Genomic DNA, 21,971 nt, shown 5'->3' with positions numbered 1-21,971 from the left:
GGAAATGGTTCTGATCGCATTTCCCGGGAATCCCGGATCCCGGGATTAAACCCTAGTCGGGGTGCCTATTGAGCCAGCGGCTAGCTGGCTCTCTTCTTCCAGGATTTTTCCTGGTCATATGCCCCCCCCCCCCCCCCTCCCCCTCCCCATACACAAACCACACACACACACACACAGAATACACATCACTCACAGATGTAGGATGGAGAGGCCACGTGGAGAGCTGCACCACCACTTGCCTCTCCGTTTTAATTGCACTTAGTCATTATAACTCACAACACATACACACTTACACCCTGATACACATAGGACCTTTGGGGGCAGGCATGTTACTCAGAGGTTGATGAGATGGGCCGCTGAGGTGGCCCCACTCGGATCCTCGTCACTGTCTGTCTCCAAATTTATTTGCACTTTAGACATGGAGGGTTTTGGGGGGGGCAGTGTGGGCAAGCGCTGACGACCAACAGTTGGCGCTTGTGGCATAACTGTCCCCTCAATTTTAACTGCACCCTATACACCTCATTCACTCACAAACATTAACACATAGACCTACAAGTTGGGGAGGAGGAGGGGTGGATGGGTCATCTTACCCCCCGATTTCTTGCGTCTCGCCCGGGGTAGGGGTCGGGTGGTTCCTTGGGGACCGGGCTGGTGGCGTCCTGGGGTCGCTGTTGGCCCTGGGGTGGTTTCCACTTGCCCCGCCTTCAGAGGGTGGGTAGCTATGGATGAATGTGTGTCTTTGTGTATTTGTCACCGTCTCCGTGAGTATGGGTGGGTGAGTGAATGTGTATGTATGGCATATCTGTGTGTGGGTAAGTATGTATGGGCATGTATGAGTATCTGTGTATAAATGTGTACACGGGTGTCTGGGTGTGTTTGTATGTATGGCTGGACCTGGGTCTGGGCCTTGTGCCTTGCCTCCTGGCCGCTCCTTGCTGGTTGCCTCCCCCCCCCTACCCCCCTGGGATGGGGGTGCCTCGGGGTTCCTGGGTGGGGCTGGGTGTTCTGGCGTGGGTACTGGCCTGCCCCCCTTGGTGGTGCGGTGCGGGGCTGCGTTGGCTTCTTCGGCGTGGGGGGGGGCTCTGTGGAGGGTCGGGCGGTCCTTGGGTGCCGTGGGCCCGGGAGCCCTGCCGCCGGCCAGTGCAGGGGGCTGGCCGCTGGGGGGGGGCTGGCTTCTCATCGCCTTGGGTTCCCTGGCGCCCTCGCTCCTCGACTGGGGGGGCTCCGTCTGAGACCACCCTCTCCCGTCTGCTGGGTTAGGTGTGCGGTTGTCTTTGGACTGAGTGGCCGGGGGTCTTCCTGGCCCTTGGTGGGCTGCTGGTGGCCTGGGGTTCTGGGGGCTTTCCGTACCTGCCTCTGGCTTCTGATGGGTGGAGCTGCAGCGTTTTGCCCTCATTGGTAAGTACGTTCCATGACACAGACACAAACATGACACAGACACAAACGCCCACTCAATCACAACTCAACAAAATTGTTGGTGTGCGTACATGCTTTGTTAGTTTTGTTTTCACACACAAATTTATTTTTGCGAGTATTGATAGTATTTTTTTATATGTTAAAGTGATGAAGTATCTGATTAATAGACTTGTGCTCTTTCCCCTTTTTCTTTTTTTTGCTCCCTTTCTCTCTCCCTTTTTCTTCTCTTTATTTTCCTCTTCTTCAGCCTGTCAGCTCTGGCTGTTACATAGTATGTGGAAAAATAACTCAGATAAATAAAATAAAGGGTTAAAACAACAAGAAGAAGAGCCTATTGAGAACCTATAGAGCTCATCTTGAAATAGCAAATATGTTTGGCACAACAACGCATTCAGATCACAGTTCTGCTTGCAAGATCTACCAGACATGACAGGCTAAAAAAAAAAAAAAAAAAAAAAAAAAAAAAAAAAAAAAAAAAAAAAAAAAAAAAAAAAAAAAAAAAAAAAAAAAAGCAAACGCTGTTTGGTTTAGAGTTTGTACCCGTATTCCTGCTGAATCCAGCCAAGACAAGATGCAGTGAGTCAATACAGCCACAACAACAACTGCATATATATAAATCATTAATCAAAGGATTGGATAGGAGCACTTGGAGAAACACAGACACAGAAAGGCCTTTAAGTTCAAAATGTTTTTGTGTCAAGACTAAGCTGTGATCTCACACCAAACCAAATGAAATACTGTGCCCAATAAAGCCCAATTTCACAGAAGGAAGGACTTGTTCTGTAATTCTGAGAAGATTAATAGTCCATTTACCTCCCCGCTGCACATACAAACACTACCCAGGCCTGCGATGTGTTTGGAGTAGGGCTCCTTTCTTTCTTTTTAAGCTTAAATATATATTTTTTTTCAAAATCCAGCAAAAATCCCCAAACTTTGTGGTTACAGATGTTCTAATTTAATCAGAGATGATGTCACCAAAACAAATGTTAAGTCATCAGAGGGGTGGAAAAAAACATAAAAATGACTGCAGCAAGCACAACTTTAGAATGAATTATGTTCATACAGATCTGTAAGTTCATAAACATCGTCACTGCCCACAGTTTCGAGCTGGTTTAGTGATTTTAAGTGAATTTCGTGTTTTTTGGTAAAGCTGGAAAGACACCAATCCAAAGATTGAAACCCAGCCACGTGTTACCAATTGTGAAGAAGTAATTCTGGTAACGCTACACGGCATGCTGTGTTGACTTTTATTTATTTATTTATTTTGGTATCGATGAGGTGTTGCGGTTTGTAGAGCCCCCCCCCCCCCCCCTCCCGCGGAGCCGGCTGCACAGAGAAGCCTGTGTCCAGCTTGGAGGAGGGCTCCTTTTGAAAAAAAAAATGTGATTGGGGCTCACTTTCTTCTTTATTAAAGTTGGAAAGAGTTTGTTTTAACAGTCACGTTTCAGTTATCAGTTAGTAGCCCGAGTCTGTCAATAACTTTCGCACTGAGTGTGCTTGTTTGTGCGCCCCTCCCACCCTCTCGTTTCATTATTTGGTGCTGATCCGCTCAGGATCTGCTGCCCACCGCGGAGAGACGCACCAGGAACCTCAGCGCGCAAACACTTCGGTAGAAAATGACTGTAGAGAAAATCTTCGACGAGCTCGGACATTTCAAGAGGTACCGTTAGCATATACAATTTTTAAAAATATAATTAGCTCTAACTTTACATTTCCTTTATTCTGTATTTGATCTGGGGGGTTAGCAGCCAGCAGCTTTAGAGTAGTAAATGTTCCACGGCTGAAGCTATTTTTCCATATTGAAATTTTAAAAACAAACAATAAAGAATGTAGGAGTTAAAATAAGTTATTTCACAGTATTGATATATTTTCCTCTGTGTATCCGGGTGGTTAAAACCTATAACTTAATTTCATAAAGGAGTTTTCCATCTGGGCTAAAAACGATTTCTCTTAGGATGTTGGGGTGAGAGTAAACATGTTCTTTGTCAGTTTCTTGTGAATGTTACATTAGTTGTTAAACTGTGGTTGTGAGGTACATTGCTAATGTACTGGCAAAGGTTCACCAAATGTCACAAACCTCCGTCACAGGCACCGGCACCCGGTACCCGGTCCGTGGAAAAAGCGCGGTGGAAGCGCAGGCCCATTCTTAAGTGTTTAGCCGGTTCATTGAAACCGACACCAGCACTGGCAGTAAGGTACTCTCGCAGTAAGGTGGCGGCATCGCAAAGAACCGTGGTTACCCCTTCAAGATTTTGCAAAGTGCATCTTAGTTGGTGTCATATTTGTTTTATGTTGGGGTTGCATTTGGTCTGCACCGAATTGGAGATGCGTGGAGGATGGTGATGGGAAACTGCTTTGTAAAGAACTTGGTAGAAGAGTTTATTGAAGAGGTTGAATGGGTTTTAAGATCCAGAGAACAGACAACTGAGGGACAGCTGATAAAGTTTTTCCCTGAGACCAGTTCATTGAGGGTTTCAGGGATCTGGCTCTCAGTAGTGAACTTAAGAAAATGGTTTGGGATAAAACCAGATTCCAGTTTACTGGATGTAAGGAATGACTTGCCTTCTCTGGCAAGTAGAGGACATCAGGTCCTTTTCCAGAGTTGTGCAGAACAGTGTTGCCACCTTAGCAACTTTTCAGACCTCCTCAGCAATTTTTTTTTTTTTCAAAAAGCGATCAGCAACAAATTTAGCAACTTTTTCCAGTGACCTCTGCAACTCTTGGAGACAGGCTGGAAAACTGAAATTCTCCACCATTGCCATGTTTTGTGTACATGCAGGTCTCGTACCACATCCCTTCATACGCTTCGGCAACACGTGGTGTAGAACAGATGATGACTAATGCACAGTATTAGATAACTGGTACATCCTTCGGGTCTAGGGGATGTATGAGTAACATATGATTGAGAACAAAAACATAAAAATAAGGAAGGTGAACAGCCGGGATTGAAAGAAAGGAGCACAACCCAGAGTTAATGCAAATAAATTATGGTATTTATTGTAAAAATGTTCCCCAAGTACTAATCTCCAACCTGAAGAAAGATGTAAAGTTGGACAACCCCAAAAGAAAACCCACAAACAAAATCAGTCTCTCCAAAAACCAGAGCACATCTATTGTCAACCAACAGACACAAAAATTCACCCTCCACAATGGGAGTAACACCACGTCGTGCACTTCACTTTCTCACAGCCCACAGCACTGCTTCAAGTGGCCCAAAAAAGACCATCCTGTCGACCCATGTCCTCCTCTTTATACAGGGTGACCTTAATTGGGAACGGGAACACCCATTGTTGGAAAAAGGATGACAGCTCCTGCAGAGGGTAGAGAGAGAACAGAACACAACCACGCATACACGAAATAAAACAGTGCAACAGCTGTAACAGTGACATCCAAAGAGCAGTTGCTCACCAAGGAAAACAACTAGCTGAGCTACCCAGCACTGTAAGTGAAACATGTAGGTGCAGTGCACAAGTGACATTTCAAGAACCCAGACCTTGGGCTAGGCCACAGCTTAAGTTCACATCAGATGGCCAACCCATTTGGTTCAAGTATAGGGCCAAAGGGCATAAAGCCAGGAAGTGTCCATATACCAAACAAGTACAAGATGAAAAGACATCTGGCCCTTCTTCGTTGCAGGGAAACTGCTGCCCTCGGTCGACATGAACCAAATAACATTAAGGGAAGTAGCGGGCCCACCAAATGAGATTCTAGACAGAAATACAGTTTAGAGCAGGGGTCTCCAAACTTGCGGCCCGTGGGCCGCATACGACCCCGCCCACTTAAGTTTGGAGACCCCTGGTTTAGAGCATGCAGCTGGAGGATGCATCACTGTTGAGGTGGAGCTCCAGAGTAGAGTATTGCAGCCACATGCCTACTTGACACTGGTGGCCAGGTCAGACCATCTCAGAGAGCTTTTTTAAACACACTGGTCGGGGAAAGATCAGAGCATCCATTCTGCTTTTGAGTGGTTAAAAATCACTGCAGCTTATCCTACAAAAGACACTATGGCTAAGGTTTTGCTGAAGGAGTGGAGTGCCTGAAGGACTACACTCAGATCACAGCAGGAATTTTGAGAGTGAAGTGATAGCAGGACTGTGGAAACTTTATGGCATTAAGAAGACCAGAACAACTCCCTACAGACCACAAAGCAAGGCACCAAAGGTGTAATCGAACACTTCACGATTTACTGAGAACAGAAGATGTTGGCCAGTGTATCTCCCCGAGTTAGTTTTTGCCTAAAATGTCAGCCCTCAGTCTACCACCAGATAATCTCCCTATTTTCTGCTTTTTGGGATGGAGTCCTGGCTTCCAGTAGATGCATTATGAGGGCGTGAAAGCACATCAGACAGGACTGGTTGTCAGTTCTTCAGGAATAGCTCAGACAGGCAGTGAGCCAGGGAGGATTCAAAACAGAACGCAGCTGAGAGGCTCTCCTTTCAAAATGAAGACGTGTACTGTTCTGTAAACATTGGCAGCTTGTCACAGGCCTTTAGGGAGGCTTGGGGTGCAAAAGTTTATAAAGTAGTGGACCACACACACTGTCGAACCTTTTGAGGGAGGTCCCATTAGAGAGTTTATATTTCAGAATTGTGACCTTGTGCAACCTTGGTTCTCAAACCCAGGACAAAACTAGTTGCAGATAATATTCTGCCTGTATTTGAAGAAGTTCAGGAGTCACCTGAGCCTGAGTTCATGGTTGTCAAAGAGGTCCATCCTCCTCCTCCACATGTACCTAACACACCTGCAGTATCAGGAAGGACCGATTTTTCCAGCATCTACACACAAAGACAATAGTGGCCCTAACAGGCTTGAACCATGTGTTGCAGGTATCAAGAACCCAGTAGTAGTAGGTCTGAAGTTGGTTACAGTAACTTGCCCAACACAGAAGCCAGGGACAGGCCAATGCTCAAGGCTGACTGCCAGTGTGAGTGGGGGTGGGAAAGAGGTCTCCATAGCCATTCCTGCTGTAGGAAGTAAATGAGTCACTGCTGGATATCATTCAAACCCATTTCACCTGCCAAAGTCAGGTTATCTTAAGGTTCTCTTTTAACCACTGTAGTGGTTAACACAGGTTTTAACAAGCCTGGTACTGCTCTGTTTGAGAAGGCATTGCAGGGAGCATTTGAGCCCGTTGAGGTTTTGTAGTCACCAAGGGTGATGACTGTATGCCGGGGAGAATGTAGCCAGGTGGCTAAAATCTATAACTTAATTTCATAAAGGAGTTTTCCATCTGGACTAAATAAGTTTTTCTCCTGGGATGTTGGACTGAGAGTAAACATGTTCTGTGTCAGTTTCTTTTGAATACGATATTTGTTAATTTGTGGTTGTGAGGTACATTGCAAATGTACTGGCAGAGGTTCACCTAATGTTAAAAACTTTCATCTCTGTAAAGAACTGTGGTTTGCCCCTTCAAGATTTTGCCAATTGCATCTTGGTCAGTGGTTCATGTCACATTTGTTTTATGTTGGGGTTGCATTTGGTCAGCACCAAGCTGGAGATGCATGGAGGACGGTGATGCGAAACTGCTTTGTAAAGTACTTGGTAAATAATGCCGGTAATATGTTGAAATATTCTTGTGTCAATACTTTAAAGAAGTTATCAGGCAATATTCTAACCGTAGGGTGCATATATTTGTTACTGTTGGTGTTAGTGACCAATATCTGCTGAGTGAGCTAAAGACCACCACGTCCTCACATGTGTAGCAGGACGCCAAGTGTGCAGTGTCCAGAGAGTCCAAACATGAAGTTAGTGAAACTGCTGTAAGTGGAAGTGCCTGTAGGAATATTATTATTTAGTGGTTTTGGCTTGGCACTAATTTGTTCCTCTGTTTGTTTCTCTGTGTAGCCAGACCCACTTCTCTGTACTTTTTTTGCATATATATATATATATATTTTTTTTTTTTTTTTTTTTTGTGTGTGTTTTACACTTTGTATCTTTGTGTGCTATTCAAGCACAGCAAGAATCTCCATTGTTGTTTCCTGTGTGGCAACTAATTCCCCAGGCTACATCTCTATTTTTAATCCATGAAATGTCTGTGTTTCTCTAAGGGGTGACCATTCACTCAAAGAATCCTTTGCGTCTTCTTTGTAATTTTGAAAAGGAAGAAATAGGCCTATGTATCTTTAGGAGACACATGATTAATACATTTAAACAACAGGCCTGGAGAACTATTGCTCAAGACCACTTTAAAGAATTACAAGAAAGTCTGGCTCCTTGGAAGTAAAACATAAAGTAATGAGGGTGGCTCAAGACTCAAGTCAAAACTCCCTTATATCAAGGCTAATGCTGGCTGACTTGTTTTCTGAATAATCACTACATTCCAAGTAATTGTCTTGAAAAGATGTATGCAGTGCTGTTGCGTAGCTGTAAATGTCTTTTAGATGCATTAGAAAATGAGCTGTTAAGGTTACCTTTTTAAAGTTTTGTGGTGATACCAGAATGATTTTCATGTATACTCTTTCTCTCCAGATTTCAGGCATGTCTGTACTTTGCAGCAGTTTTCCAGGCCATAGCTTGTGGAATCCACTATCTGGCCTCTGTTTTCCTGGTGGAGACTCCAAATTTTGTGTCTAGTGTGTCCGACAACATCACAGATATTCTGTATGGTAACGTGACAGGAACTAGCCTGGAAGAAATCCTGCCGATCTTCAAGTTAGGTAGTGGACCCTTGGTGGTGAAGACAGCAGAAGGAGAACAGTGGGAGCTAAGCCGGTGCCGCTGCACTCTGCGCATCGACCCTACAGACTTTACGTATGACTATGATGGCAACAAAACAGTGAAAGAATGTAAGGGGAACTTTGTTTATGATCATACTGAAGTTTACCAAAACATTGTGACCGACTGGGACTTGGTATGTGATAAAGAGTGGCTGGCCAAGTTGTGCCAGCCCACATTCATGCTCGGGGTGCTGATTGGAGCGCTGGTGTTTGGGGACATGGCTGACAGGTAAGCAGGGGCTGCAGGATGAGGTCAAGATTACTTTCGTGCAACATGTGGAGTCCAAGAGGGGGGTTAAATTTCACCATGTGACACTTGTGGAGTGGATATTTACACAGGAGGTACTGACTTTGCATAGACTATACGTTCAACCAGCTAAAAAGAGCTTGCCTTTATAATTCGTGTAGCTGTAATTTCACGAGGTATGTTTTCACATTTAGGTCAAGAAGGTGCAGGAAAGGAACCCAGAGATGAATAATAACTAATGATTAAATGCAGAGTGGTGCATAAACACAGAGTGAAAAGAAGTGAATGAAAAAGCGATTCACTGCAAAGGGGACATATTTTAATTTCCACCTCCTTTTGTAAAAAAAAAAAAATCTTGGACTCTCTTGCAGCAACTTTACATGAGTCACAGTTAAAAAAAAAAAAAGAATACTTGTGCTTGGTGAGTTCATCCACTGTCTGAAAGACAAAAGTTTTAATTCCTCTCCCTTCAAGCCAGGTTGTATCTGATTGGCTACCCCTTGCAAACAGAAGGTTTTACAACAGTTTTACAATTGGAGAGGAAAGTCAGAAAGTATTTTCAGCATTGATTAATACTTAAACTCAATATTCAGGCAAAAACAATTTACATAATTTTTATGTGTTTTAAAGAACAACTATATATCTTTCTATCTCCATATAGTCATCACATGTAGCTCTACAGCTTATAAGCATTACCTCAGTGGCTGTAGAACTTTCTGTAAAAGGAACGTCATGCACAAATATCATATTCTTGCTGGAGAACTCTTGCAGAAATTATTTAAAACCATGTGCAACTGTGATAACTCAATAAGCTTCTTTGAACCAACTCCTTAACTGAATGTACAAACACACACCCTTTTCTCTTCCTCTTCTGGTCTGCCTATCTCTCTTCTTTGCCATATTGTTTTCTCTCTCTCTCCACCAGAGTTGGTCGTGTGAAGATCCTGATGTTCACCAGCGTCTGTCAGTTTGGGCTTGGGGTAGCTGTAGCATTCTCTGGAAACTACTACTTTTTTGTGGTGCTCCGCTTTCTCCTTGCTATGGTAAGTTCAGCATGGGTACCAGTGTATTTAGTTACATACCTGTGTGTGCTTGTGTCTTGCAAAAAAGCCAATACGGGATGAGGAAAGTGGCATATTTTCCATCTTCTTCTTGCAAACAGCACAGTGGTTACTGGATGTTTTCCAACAAAACAGCCCCTCGTCCAGTCACTGTTTTCAATTAATATACTTGAATACACCCCCTATTCCAGTCCACATGGCTGTAAATTAGTGCTAAAAGGGCCTCTTTTAGTATGTGTACTATTTCACTTCTTTCCATCTTCTACCACCCCCACCCCCGAGTCCTCATCAGCTACAGCTGTTGTTTTTCACATAGAATCTGGACCCTTGGATAGAGTACACTGATACAGAATGGTATGAATTACTGCAATCATTTTGTTTCAAAGCAAGACTCTCCTTCGCACATGTGTTAGGTTCATAAGTTTGAGTGCTAAGGATTTGCTCAGTGTTTACTAGCATCACCAAGAGCCCAACCAATAAAATTCTGATACGGATATTCAGTGATTTTAAACATCTAATATTCCAATATATTGGCAAATGTATATATTTTTTCTTCTTCCAGACACACAAAGCACATGAAGAACAGCTTTCCCTAACATTTGTTATGCGTGGGTACTACTATTTACTCGTTTATGCTTTGCCTGACTCTGCTCGGATCAGGTGGTTTTTGTGTTTGTGGCGTTCCAAATGTATTGCCAACAGCGAAGCTGCAAAGTGCCATCTGGAGAACAAACTGCAGTACTGTGCAGTCTTTAACAACCATTTTTTATATATAGGAAAATGGGAAATGTACAGCTTTTTATGGAAATATACATGGAAATACAGTAGATAAGGGAAAAAACAGAGTCTGTACAATTCTAACAAGCTTGATAGTAAATATTTGGGATTACCACCTTCTTCAACACAGGCTGAACTCTTGTAATTTCTTTAAGTAGTCTTCAGGAATAGTTCTCCAGGCTTCTTGAAGAATATTCAAAGCTCTTCTTTGCATGTTGGCTGCCTTTTGTTCTGTTCTCTGTCACGATGGTCCCACACTGCTTCAACAATGTTGAGGTCTGGGCTCTGGGGAGGCCAATCCATGATTGTATTCAGTTGTGTTTTTCTATGCAGCATTGCTTTTGCATTGGGAGTGTGTTTGGGATCAATGTCATGCTGTCAAAAGCTTTCCAGATAGTACTGCATAGTGAATCAAAATCCTCAGCACCACTGGCTGAAATGCAGCCCCAAATCATGATAGAGCCTAAGTGTGAGTACCTTGACTATCCCGATATGATGCACGTTTACGGCCTTAGTCACTGTATGTACACGTAGGTACGGGGTACTTATGGCCTTAGTCCCAGAACCCATGGTCTTAGTCCTGTAAATTATGCAGAACTTAAATGTACTTACAGGATACATCCCTGTAAAATACCTGTACTTACAGCCTTAGTCGGCAACCCTTTACCCTTATAAAGGGTTGCCGTAATTTATTGGTCATTAAATGCTGATACCAATAGATTGACAAATGGCTCGTACTGGCCGATAAAATCGCCCCACCGATAGCTCGTTTAGTCTACACTTATCATGATTCATCTTAGGAAAATTTCAACATATATAGGTGTGTAACTGCTTACTGATATATATTATTAACTTCCAATTCTACTACCACTACATTTAAGTACTTAGCTTTGTTCCATAGTTGTTTCTTGTGGGCACGGTGGTAGCTCTCCAGTAAAAGTTACAGTAGAAGAATGTTTGGTGATTGGTGTAAAAGAAATATTGATTTCTTCATTGAAGCAACATTGATGCAAAGTTTACATAAATTTAATCAGCAAACATGTGCACTCAGAATTTGCTTTTTAAAAAATTTTTTTTAGTAGAAAACTGCTATTATAATTACCACTTCTTGCTTTTGGAGTCTAAAGGCCTCATAACCCCTTTCTTTATTTCCTTTTTTTATTCAACTGTTCCATGTCTGTACCTTATGTTTTTCTGTCTTTACTTTTGTCAGGTGTCTAGTGGCTATCTCGTGGTGGTGTTTGTCTATGTGACAGAGTTTACTGGCATCAAGGTACGCACGTGGACATCTATGCACGTGCATGCAGCCTTTGCAGTCGGCGTCACGGTGGTGGCTCTGACTGGTTACCTGGTGCGGGTCTGGTGGATCTACCAGATAGTCCTTTCCATATGCACCTCTCCGTTCCTGCTCTTTTGTTGGAAGTTTCCTGAGACACCCTTTTACTTGATGGCCAAGGGCCACTATGAGGAAACTCAGAAACTGCTAAATGTGATAGCCCGTGTCAATGGCCTTGAATGCAGGCTAAAGGCTGAGGATCTCCTGGAGCCAGAAAGGAAAGAATATGGCAGAGGTCTGCTGAAAGAAGACACAGAGGATCATTCATCAAAGCCTGAGAAAAACCTGTCCATCCTGGACCTGTTTGGCAGCTGGAGAATGGCAGGTCGTACATGCACAGTGTGGGCCATCTGGTTCATCGGCAGCCTTGGTTACTACGTCTTTTCTTTGGGTTCAGTCAACCTGGGAGGAAATCAGTACGTTAACCTCTTCCTTGCTGGTAAGTGATTGTCATGTTAGTGTGAATATATAGAAAAAGGAGATGTATGTAGTCAGATTCCAAAACTATATACACTGCTCAAAGAAATAAAGGGAACACTCAAATAACACATCCTAGATCTGAATGAATGAATGAAATATTCTCATTGAATACTTTGTTCTGTACAAAGTTGAATGTTCTGACAACAAAATCACATAAAAATCATCAATGGAAATCAAATTTATTAACCAATGGAGGCCTGGATTTGGAGTCACACACAAAATTAAAGTGGAAAAACACTACAGGCTGATCCAACTTTGATGTAATGTCCTTAAAACAAGTCAAAATGAGGCTCAGTATTGTGTGTGGCCTCCACGTGCCTGTATGACCTCCCTACAACACCTGGGCATGCTCCTGATGAGGTGGCGGATGGTCTCCTGAGGGATCTCCTCCCAGACCTGGACTAAAGCATCCACCAACTCCTGGACAGTCTGTGGTGCATCGTGACCTTGGTGGATGGAGCGAGACATGATGTTCCAGATGTGCTCAATCGGATTCAGCGCTGGGGAATGGGCAGGCCAGTCCATAGCTTCAATGCCTTCATCTTGCAGGAACTGCTGACGCACTCCAGCCACATGAGGTCTAGCATTGTCCTACATTAGGAGGAACCCAGGGCCAACCGCACCAGCATATGGTCTCACAAGGGGTCTGAGGATCTCATCTCAGTACCTAATGGCAGTCATGCTACCTCTGGCGAGCACATGGAGGGCTGTGCGGCCCTCCAAAGAAATGCCACCCCACACCATTACTGACCCACTGCCAAACCGGTCATGCTGAAGGATGTTGCAGGCAGCAGATCACTCTCCATGACATCTCCAGACTCTGTCACGTCTGTCACATGTGCTCAGTGTGAACCTGCCTTCATCTGTGAAGAGCACAGGGCGCCAGTGGCGAATTTGCCAATCCCGGTGTTCTCTGGCAAATGCCAAGCGTCCTGCATGGTGTTGGGCTGTGAGTACAACCCCCAACTGTGGACGTCTGGCCCTCATACCATCCTCATGGAGTCGGTTTCTAACCGTTTGTGCAGACACATGCACATTTGTGGCCTGCTGGAGGTCATTTTGCAGGCCTCTGGCAGTGCTCCTCCTGTTCCTCCTTGCACAAAGGCGGAGGTAGCTGTCCTACTGCTGGGTTGTTGCCCTCCTACGGCCTCCTCCACGTCTCCTGGTGTACTGGCCTCTCTCCTGGTAGCGCCTCCAGCGTCTGGATGCTACGGTGACAGACACAGCAAACCTTCTTGCCACAGCCCCCATTGATGTGCCATCCCGTGTCGTTCCCTCTCGCTTAAAATCTTGCAGCGCCCGCAAGGTCCCCCTGCCCAAGAAGGCACAAGTACAGGCCCGTCTTGAGTTTGCCAATTTGAACATCTAAATGATTCAGAGACTTGTGGGACAAGTGCTGTGGCCAGATGAAAACCAAAATCGAGCTCTTTGTCATCATCTCAACCTGCCGTGCACTTATACTATGCATGTACACAGTTTTGCAACATTAGGGCATCATTAATGGCTCTGTCCAGTGTTGATGTGAACCTGCTCCTCAGTGTGAGCACTGAAAAATACCACGATAATTCATGTTAGGGGTACAAGAAACCAAGAAAAAATAATAAAGTACACTTACAGTACCTACATCTTTACCTAGGGGTCAACTAGAAGAATCTCTCTGCTGAAACTATCATGAGTGCAGCAGCGTGATTGGCTACTATGATTCAACTGTTGATTGGCTCTATGGGCACATTGATTTCTATTCAGGACAGTGAACTTTAATTTTTCAGAAAATGCTTCATATCTGCCCAGATATGTTTGAAGATGACTGCTTAAACTTGCTTCTGAATGAATTGGGAATGATATTAATTCAAGCCATATATTAATTGTCTGTAATTAATTTTCTTTTATCTTTACACTCAACAGAAAGTGTATGTTTAATATGGTTCCTTTCATTTCCAATGGCTTCAATTAGTGAGTGATCCCCATTTATTTCCTTAGGAGGCACACAGAAGAGCACTGTTTGGGAGGCAGCATTTCAGATGGTTATTTAGGTCTCCCAGATAGAGTGTGAGTGTCAGTGCCAGTGAAAACCCCTCACGTAGAGGCGCTGTGGTTGGCTGTTTCCAGGTGCAGTGGAGTTCCCTTCTTATCTGGTTGGCTGTTTTGCAATGGACCGGATTGGAAGGAAGAAGACGTGTGCTCCAGCTCTGCTCCTGGCTGCTTTTGCCTGTTTGCTCATCATTGTGGTACCTGCTGTACGTACAGAGATTCTTTGTGAAAGGTTTTCTTAATTATACACACACATTCTATGGTTTCATTTAGCTGCATCAACAGCTATTATTTTTATGTGTAACTGTAAGCCTGCTGCCCCCAAGCAAAAAAAAAGTTCAGCTGTTCACAGAAATCTGTCTTATGTTCAGTGCTGATCCTTTGAAGACTGGTTATACTATCCTGCCTGGCAGTCATCTTTAGCTGCAAGTGTCAGAGCTCAACAGTACCGGTCCAGTGACAAGAAAATGCTGTTAGGAATCAGGATTGACAAATGTACAGTCATGTGAAAAAAAGAGCTCTCTTTCAATTCAGTTCAGTTCTGGCCCTTAGCAGGTCTTAAAACTAGATAAATATGTCAGATGAACTATAAAACATGACATATTACATCAGGTTATTATTTGTCTAACAATAACTAAGCCAAAATGCAGAAGCAGTGTGTGAAAAGCTAATTACACCCTTACTGCTTCCATAAGGCCCCTCTTCTGTGGAACCAGCTCCCAGTTTGGATTCTCTAGTTTAAAGATTAGGCTTAAAACTTTCTTTTTTGATAAAGCTTATAGTTAGGGCTGGATCAGGTGATCCTGAACACTCCCTTAGTTATGCGTCTGTAGACCTAGCCTGCTGGGGGTTCCCATGATCCACTATTTCTTTTCATTCAGCTCTTTTTACACTGTTTATACACCACTCCACATTTAATCATTAGCTATTCTTAAAAGGGAGTTTTTTCCTTCCCACTGTTGCCAAGAGCTTGCTCATAGGGGGTTATTTTGACTGTTGGATTTTCTCTGTAATTGTTGTAGGGTCTTAACCTTACAATATAATGCCCCTTGAGGCAACTGTTGTGATTTGGCACTATATAAATCAAAATGAATAGGAATTAAGAGGGTAAGTAGCAGCCAGGTGATTCGGGTGGGTGTTAACACAATGCCGAGGAGTAAAGACATTAGCAGTTATCTTAAAGAAACAATTGCTGCTGCATATCAGTCTGCAATTTGAAGTCCATCCTTCTACAGCTTAGAGTCTACAGAGATCAATTAGCATATTAAATGTTAATGTTCATAATAGCACAATTAAAAGTCTGAATGAGTATGGCCAGGATAAAGCCTCTTCTCTCCAAAAATACACAGCAGCACATCTTAGGTTTGCATAGTTGCCTCTGAACTTTGCAAACCTGGACTATGACCTTTGGACAGATGAGACCAAAATGGAGATGTTTGACCTTAATGTACCAGCACCACATTTGGCAAAAACTAAATACAGCATATCAGCACAAACACTTCATACCAACTGTCAAGTACGACGGCGGAGGGGTGATGATTTAGGCTTGTTTTGCAGCCACAGGACCTGGGCACCTTGCAGTCATTGAGTTGACAATGAAGTCCTCTGTATACCAAAGTATCCTAGAGTCAAATATGAGGCCATCTGCCTGACAGCTAAAACTTGGCTGAAATTAGGTCATGTTCATCTGAGGTTGTATTTACCTAATTTTAAGGCCTATAAAGGACCAGATAAGTTTTATTATGTCCTAATATGTAAAACATTAAAACTGAAAGAGGGTGCATTTTCTTTTTACCGTGACTGTACATTCCTAACTGCATTTGGAGCTTAATATCTGACAGTGATACTACTTTCAGCAAGATGGGACAGGAACACGTGTAACATAGAGTTACTTAAAGTACATGTACTTTCACAGTCTGGACTGTTTGATTTATTTCCTTATCACTGGACTGGTACTGTTGAGCTCTGACACTTGCAGCTCCCAGTGTGTGTTTTGAGCTCTGACCCAAATTAGCACTGCTTACGGATGAGCTGGCAAACAGCTGGTACTTCATTTTCAAGTAAATATGACCTTTGATCCTAGGAGCCATTCAACCAGTGAAAGATAAAAAAAGATTGCAACAACAGAGAAGATCTTTTCCCCTTTCCATACTCAGTCTTTGTATATGTAGTTCCTTCTGCAGGAAGACAAATCCTAATCCCTAACTATTCTACAGACTGATAAATACTAGAGTCTATGGCACTATCTTGGGTAAATTGTGTAGACAAATATATCTTACCTTGACAAACATACTATGGTTATTTTCCAGGATTATCTCAAAGAGCCTCCGCTTCTCTCTGGGCAACTTTTGAGTTGTCTGTTGTAGCCAAGTGCTGCTGTCTGTATCTATTGCATCATAGTAACAGGCTGAGTTACAGTTCTCCAAGTAAGATGAGCACCAGAGCTCAGGACATAACACCTCACTTTCCTAAAAAAAGTCATGACTGAATTTCACTTTGTGGTTTTCACAAATGCTTGAAATACTCACAGACACACATTTGCATGCACAGATATAAGCTCTTGTGTAAATGCAGTATGTATGTAATGTAAAAATATTGTCAATGCCATTTATATATATTACTTAGAAACTGTGTATTAAATGTAAGAGAAATGTTAACATATACGTCACAGTAAGTGCTTCTTGAATAGAATTTATGCATCTGAAGTTCTGTGTTGCAACCCTGCTGACAAGGCTGTAGCGACCTTTTCACTCACACCTGTTCATTCCAGCTGTCATACATTCAATTGCAGTCTCATTAAGTTCTAGTTTCTTATTACAAACCACTCCATGGCTTCACTCTATGCATATACTTTATACAGACTGTATAGATTATATGAGAATTAATAATTAAATTTCAGGCTAACAGTGCAAGAAGGTAGATAAGATCACTGTTTACTTAGTTATCATGTATTGAGATGTGTTTTTTGGATGCTTTAAATTGAGGGCAATCAGAATTTGTCACAAAATATAATAATGAAGGAAATTAGAGTGACCTGCAGAGCAATGTTGATTTGAGTTCATTAAATCTCTGATGAGCAAGTGCAGTTTAATCAGGTTCATAAGTATTTTGGTTTGTGCATCCTTGGATTTAGTGCTCTCATGAGAGCCGAAGATCAGATGTTTGCATATTTTGAGTATGATGAAGCTTCTCTTCATTGGATCTTTGTTAAATCTAGAAATGAATTTAAAACCCTCTCCTCATGTACAAACTGGTGAATTATCAACCCCCACCATATCTTAAATACCTCATAGTACCATATCATCCGAGTAAAGGATTTTCCTGTCAGACTGCAGACTTACTTGTGGTTCCTAGAGTTTTTAAACGTAGAGGCAGCTGTCAAGCCCTCAAGCGCTCAGTTTGGATTTGGGAGACAGACACCCTCTCTACTTTTAAGATTAAGTTTAAAACTTTCCTTTTTGATAAAGTTTAGCGTTAGGGCTGGGTCAGGTGACTCACCCCTTACTTATGTTGCTGTACTCCCTGTGCTCTTCTTTTTCCCTTCACCCTCCAGCTGGTCATGGGAGACCATTGCCCCTCTCTGAGCGTGTGCTTGCCCATAGGGTCCTCTGATTGTCTGATACTGCTGGGTCTTGACCTTACAGTATAAAGTGTATTTTCATTTGACACTCTGAGTAAAACTGAATTGAAAATTTTATTGAAATCAGCTACCTCATTAATGAGTTAGGGTTTTTTATGGCACACCTTTTTTACCCTTAAAAGAGTAGACCAGAGCTACTGTCAATAACAAAGGCATATGTCAATCATTTGTTCTAAGGAGTTCTAATCTTTGTCTTTTTCTTTGTTTTTCTCTCATCATCACTAACATCATCATCATCCCTCATTTCTACAGGACATAGAGATCCTGGCTATTGCTCTCAGTATGATAGGAAAGTTTGGTATTGCGATTGCCTTTGGGCTTATCTACCTCTACACATGCGAGCTTTACCCAACTATCATCAGGTAAGGACACTAAAGAGTTTTGACTTTGTTTTAAGTTTTCTAAAAATGCTAAAACTGGAAAACTTATTTTAATTTCAGATTGCAAAAATCAAAGAACTTTTTATAAGAAAATTAATTATTTCATACACCACCTCACTTCCAGGTTAAAGTTGATTTAATTTGGAAATCACTGCATTCTGTTTGTTTTTTAACAATTTGCACAGCTCCCCAACCTTTTTGGATTTACGGTTTGTATTTTGCTGATACATTAACGATGAGAGCAACATTTCATGTGTGAAACTTCCACTTTAGAACTAACTGGATCTGTGAACTAAGTTTGAAAATTGTGAATTTAATTTACTGTTCCTAATTTGAATTGTTCCTAATAGAGGGAGTAATGCTGTTCTTCCTCCAGGTCTTTGGCAGTAGGCAGTGGTAGTATGATGTGCCGTGTTGGCAGCGTGGTGGCCCCCTTCTGTGTGTACCTGGCTGACATCTGGATCTACCTACCTCAGGTACAGATGCATATTTTATTTTTAAATAGCATATTTCTCCTCAACTCTCACCTTGTTTGTTTTTCATTTTTAAGTTTGCCCTGGCAGTGAAGCAAAATTTAACACCCCCCCCCCCCCCTTTTTTTTTTTTTTTTTAAATTGCAACCTGTATTTAGCTCATTGTGGGAATCCTGGCATTGATTTTTGGAGTACTCACACTGTTTCTGCCTGAGACCCTTGGCAAACCTCTGACAACCACCTTGGAAGAAGCCGAATCTCTGGGACTTAAGCCCAGCAAGAAGAACGCAGCCTTGGGCAGTAAAGATGCTGATGACAGGCTGGAGCTGAACCAACATGGAGCAAAGGCCTGAGCTGTACAGTACAGGAATAAGAGATGTGGACAAACAAAAAGAAAGATGGAAGAGGTACTGTAGGAGGTAACAACAGTCAAATACCTGGAAACAATAACAGCATAAATTTATAGGATGGTTGAAAAAACAAGAAAAGAGAAGATTTCAAGAACTCTTGAAATGGCTGGGTGTTGTTTTTGTTGACAGTTTGTTCTGCAGTGTGACCAACAGTTCGATATTTTAGGAGTCCTGAGAACTTTCCTACACTCTTCTATATCACAGTGATGTAACCATCACAGAGCGATGAAACTCATGTGCCATCTGTGTGATATTTTGTGAATGCATACTTTCTGTTTCAGTCTTTTTTTTTTTTGTAGTTTGGACCATCATTTCTATTAGTTATGTACATTTTTTTTCTTAACAAACTTTGCAATGAACCTGGGACACAGCCACAAAAAAAAAAGGTCAGACAATGAAATTCAATTCAAAATCATTTTTAAAATTACAGGCAGAACAAAAGCAGATCTTCATGTCAGGTCATTAGCAGTGTTTCAGGAATGAGCCCCCCTGTACTTACCACAGTGTAAATATTACATGCAGGACCGATGACCAGGACTCTCCTAAACCTTGTGGAAAGCCTTTCCAGAAGAGTTGAAGTTGTTATAGCTGCAAATGGTGGGCCGACATCATATTAAACCCTATGGATTAAGAATGGGATGTCACTCAAGTTCATATGTGTGTCAAGGCAGACGAGTGAATACTTTTGGCCTTTAACTTGCCTTTTAAGCTTTCTTTTAATCTCAGGGCTTCCGTTTTACTGTGAATCTATCATTGTAAAGTGTTTTTCTTAATTGAATTTGTACTCTTGTCAAAATGTTTTGTTCTGTAAAGTGACCAACAGTTTCATATTTTAATCAAGCACTTCAATATTTTCATCAAATCTTATCAACTATATAAAGGCAACAAAAGAGCAAACTTTTGCACACCTTTGTTAGACCTTCATTGGGTAAAAGGGTTTACTCACGATGAAGCTCTAATTAACTAAAGTCTGCAGTGAGCAGGAAGACAGTGTGAAGGAGCTTTTTAAAAATTGTTCATCTTGTAAAAGATGCCATTGCTGAGCTTTACTGTGCCTTTGTTATGTAATCTGAGTGTATGTGTGTGCATGTGTAATTCAGCCCCCCCCCCCCCCCCCCCCCCCCCCCCCCCCCCCCCATACATGTATATGAGGTCAGATGCTGGACAAACTAAAAAAAAAGCACAACACTTCTTTACAGAGTCTTTAAGAGTCAAACGCAATCTCCAGATGTTTGGACCAAATACAGGAATGTACCACAACACTCTGGAGATGTACTGGATATACCTGCTTTGCAATATTATGTTATGATGCTTTAATCTAAAGGAGAAAAAAAACTGAAAAGCAGCTGATATCCTAAACCTGATAACATCCACTCATGGCCTGCAGTTTACAATCAATGATATGGATTTTTCCATGAATAATGTCTTTGTGTTATTTTTATTTAATTATGGTACAATAAATAAGCAGATGGTTGACATTAAGGATTATGGCTTCTTCATTCTGAAAACTACAGATGGATTAATAGTGTATGTGTGTGTGTATGTTTGTGTGTGTGCTTATGTGAATGGAAAAGTACTGTACTGTATTTCAACCTTGAGTTACTCTGCTAATGTGAACTTCCAGTTCTGTCATGATACTGGTTCCTTAAATAGAGCAAGGTTGTTACTGGGCATAATGGAGCGAGACTGTGTCAAGACCCCCCCCCCCCCCCCAAACATTTGTTTGTAGAAGCAGAAACATTTGTGGGTCGCTCTCAGGAGTTCAGTGAATTCCAGTGTGGTACCGTGAGAGGATACCACCTGTGCAACAAGTCCAGTCGTGAAATTTCCTTGCTATGGTGAGTTCAGCATGGGTACGAGTGTGTATGGTTACTGTACATACATGTGTGTACTTGTATTGTGCAAAAAGCCAATGTGAGACAAGAGAAGTGGCATATTTTCCATCGTCTTCTTGTAAACAGCCATTACTGGATGTTTTCCTACAGAACAACCTCTGGCCCAGTCACTAATGTTCTCAATTAACATATTTGAAAGCACCCCCAACTAAGCCAACAAACAAACCACAAGATGTTTTATTTTGCTGTGTGCAAGTATGTAATTTAAGGAAATGTGACAGAGACAAGTGAGATTAGTTTCTGTCTATGTGTAAATATGTGGGTTATTTATTTATTTTTTTTAGATACAAAGTTTTGCACATGTGCTTAAGCACTCTTAAGGAAGGGAGTCTTTATGGTTAAAAGTCCACATGGCGGCACATTAGCACTGAAAGGGCCTTTTTCACTCTGTGTACTCCCCACTGCCACCCCCCCGTCCTCCTCAGCGCCAGCTGTTGTTTTTCACATAGAATCGGACCCTCGGATAGTGTAAACTGATATGGAACAGCTACAGTTTGAAACCACGCTACAAGCTTACAAAGATACAATAGCTGCCTAGTCCCAGACCATAACCCAAATCTAACCTTTTCTTTAACCTTAAGCCAAGGCTTCAACTTAAAATGACACACGGACACCCAGCTTTTTCTTCACTATTGTTATCACTCTACTTTATGTAAGTGATTATTTACTGTTGTTGACAATGTTTGAAAACTGCAAACATTCTGTGTAATGGATGTTTATGGATATTTACAAAAAAACAACACAAATTTTGTCACTCAAATTTTTAGGTATTAAAAATAATTGTAAATATTACAATGAGTGATGAATGTTTACACTTTATTACATGCACATAACTAGTATTGGGTTGGACCCCCTTTTTCCCTTTAGATCTGCTTTAATTCTTCACGGCACAGATGCTGGAAACATTCCTCAGAGATTTTGATCCATGTTGACATGATACCATCACACAGTTACTGCAGATTTGTCAGCTGCACATCTATGATGTGAAGCTCCCATTCCACCATATATGATATGGTTACTCTGGAGGCCACTGAGTACAGTGAACTCACTGTTACATTTAAAAAAAAAAGTTTGAGATGATTTTAGCTTTGTGACATGGTGTGGTATCC

At 42.1% G+C, this 21,971-nt stretch overlaps 1 protein-coding gene across 1 annotated transcript; it reads left to right on the top strand.

Annotated features, from left to right (window-relative positions):
• Positions 1-2,954: 2,954 nt before the first annotated feature.
• slc22a16 (solute carrier family 22 member 16) lies at positions 2,955-20,035 on the top strand. The gene is made up of 8 exons (XM_030720862.1): positions 2,955-3,076; positions 7,885-8,361; positions 9,305-9,422; positions 11,431-11,992; positions 14,143-14,270; positions 17,957-18,066; positions 18,461-18,560; positions 18,716-20,035. The coding sequence occupies exons 1-8, from the start codon at positions 3,033-3,035 to the stop codon at positions 18,908-18,910; spliced, it is 1,734 nt and encodes a 577-aa protein (XP_030576722.1). The 5' UTR covers positions 2,955-3,032; the 3' UTR covers positions 18,911-20,035.
• The last annotated feature ends 1,936 nt before the right edge of the window (positions 20,036-21,971 follow it).

This window comes from Archocentrus centrarchus, chromosome 24, assembly GCF_007364275.1.
Source record: "Archocentrus centrarchus isolate MPI-CPG fArcCen1 chromosome 24, fArcCen1, whole genome shotgun sequence".
In the NCBI taxonomy this organism is placed as follows: domain Eukaryota; kingdom Metazoa; phylum Chordata; class Actinopteri; order Cichliformes; family Cichlidae; genus Archocentrus; species Archocentrus centrarchus.
This window is presented reverse-complemented; position numbering and strand designations above follow the sequence as displayed.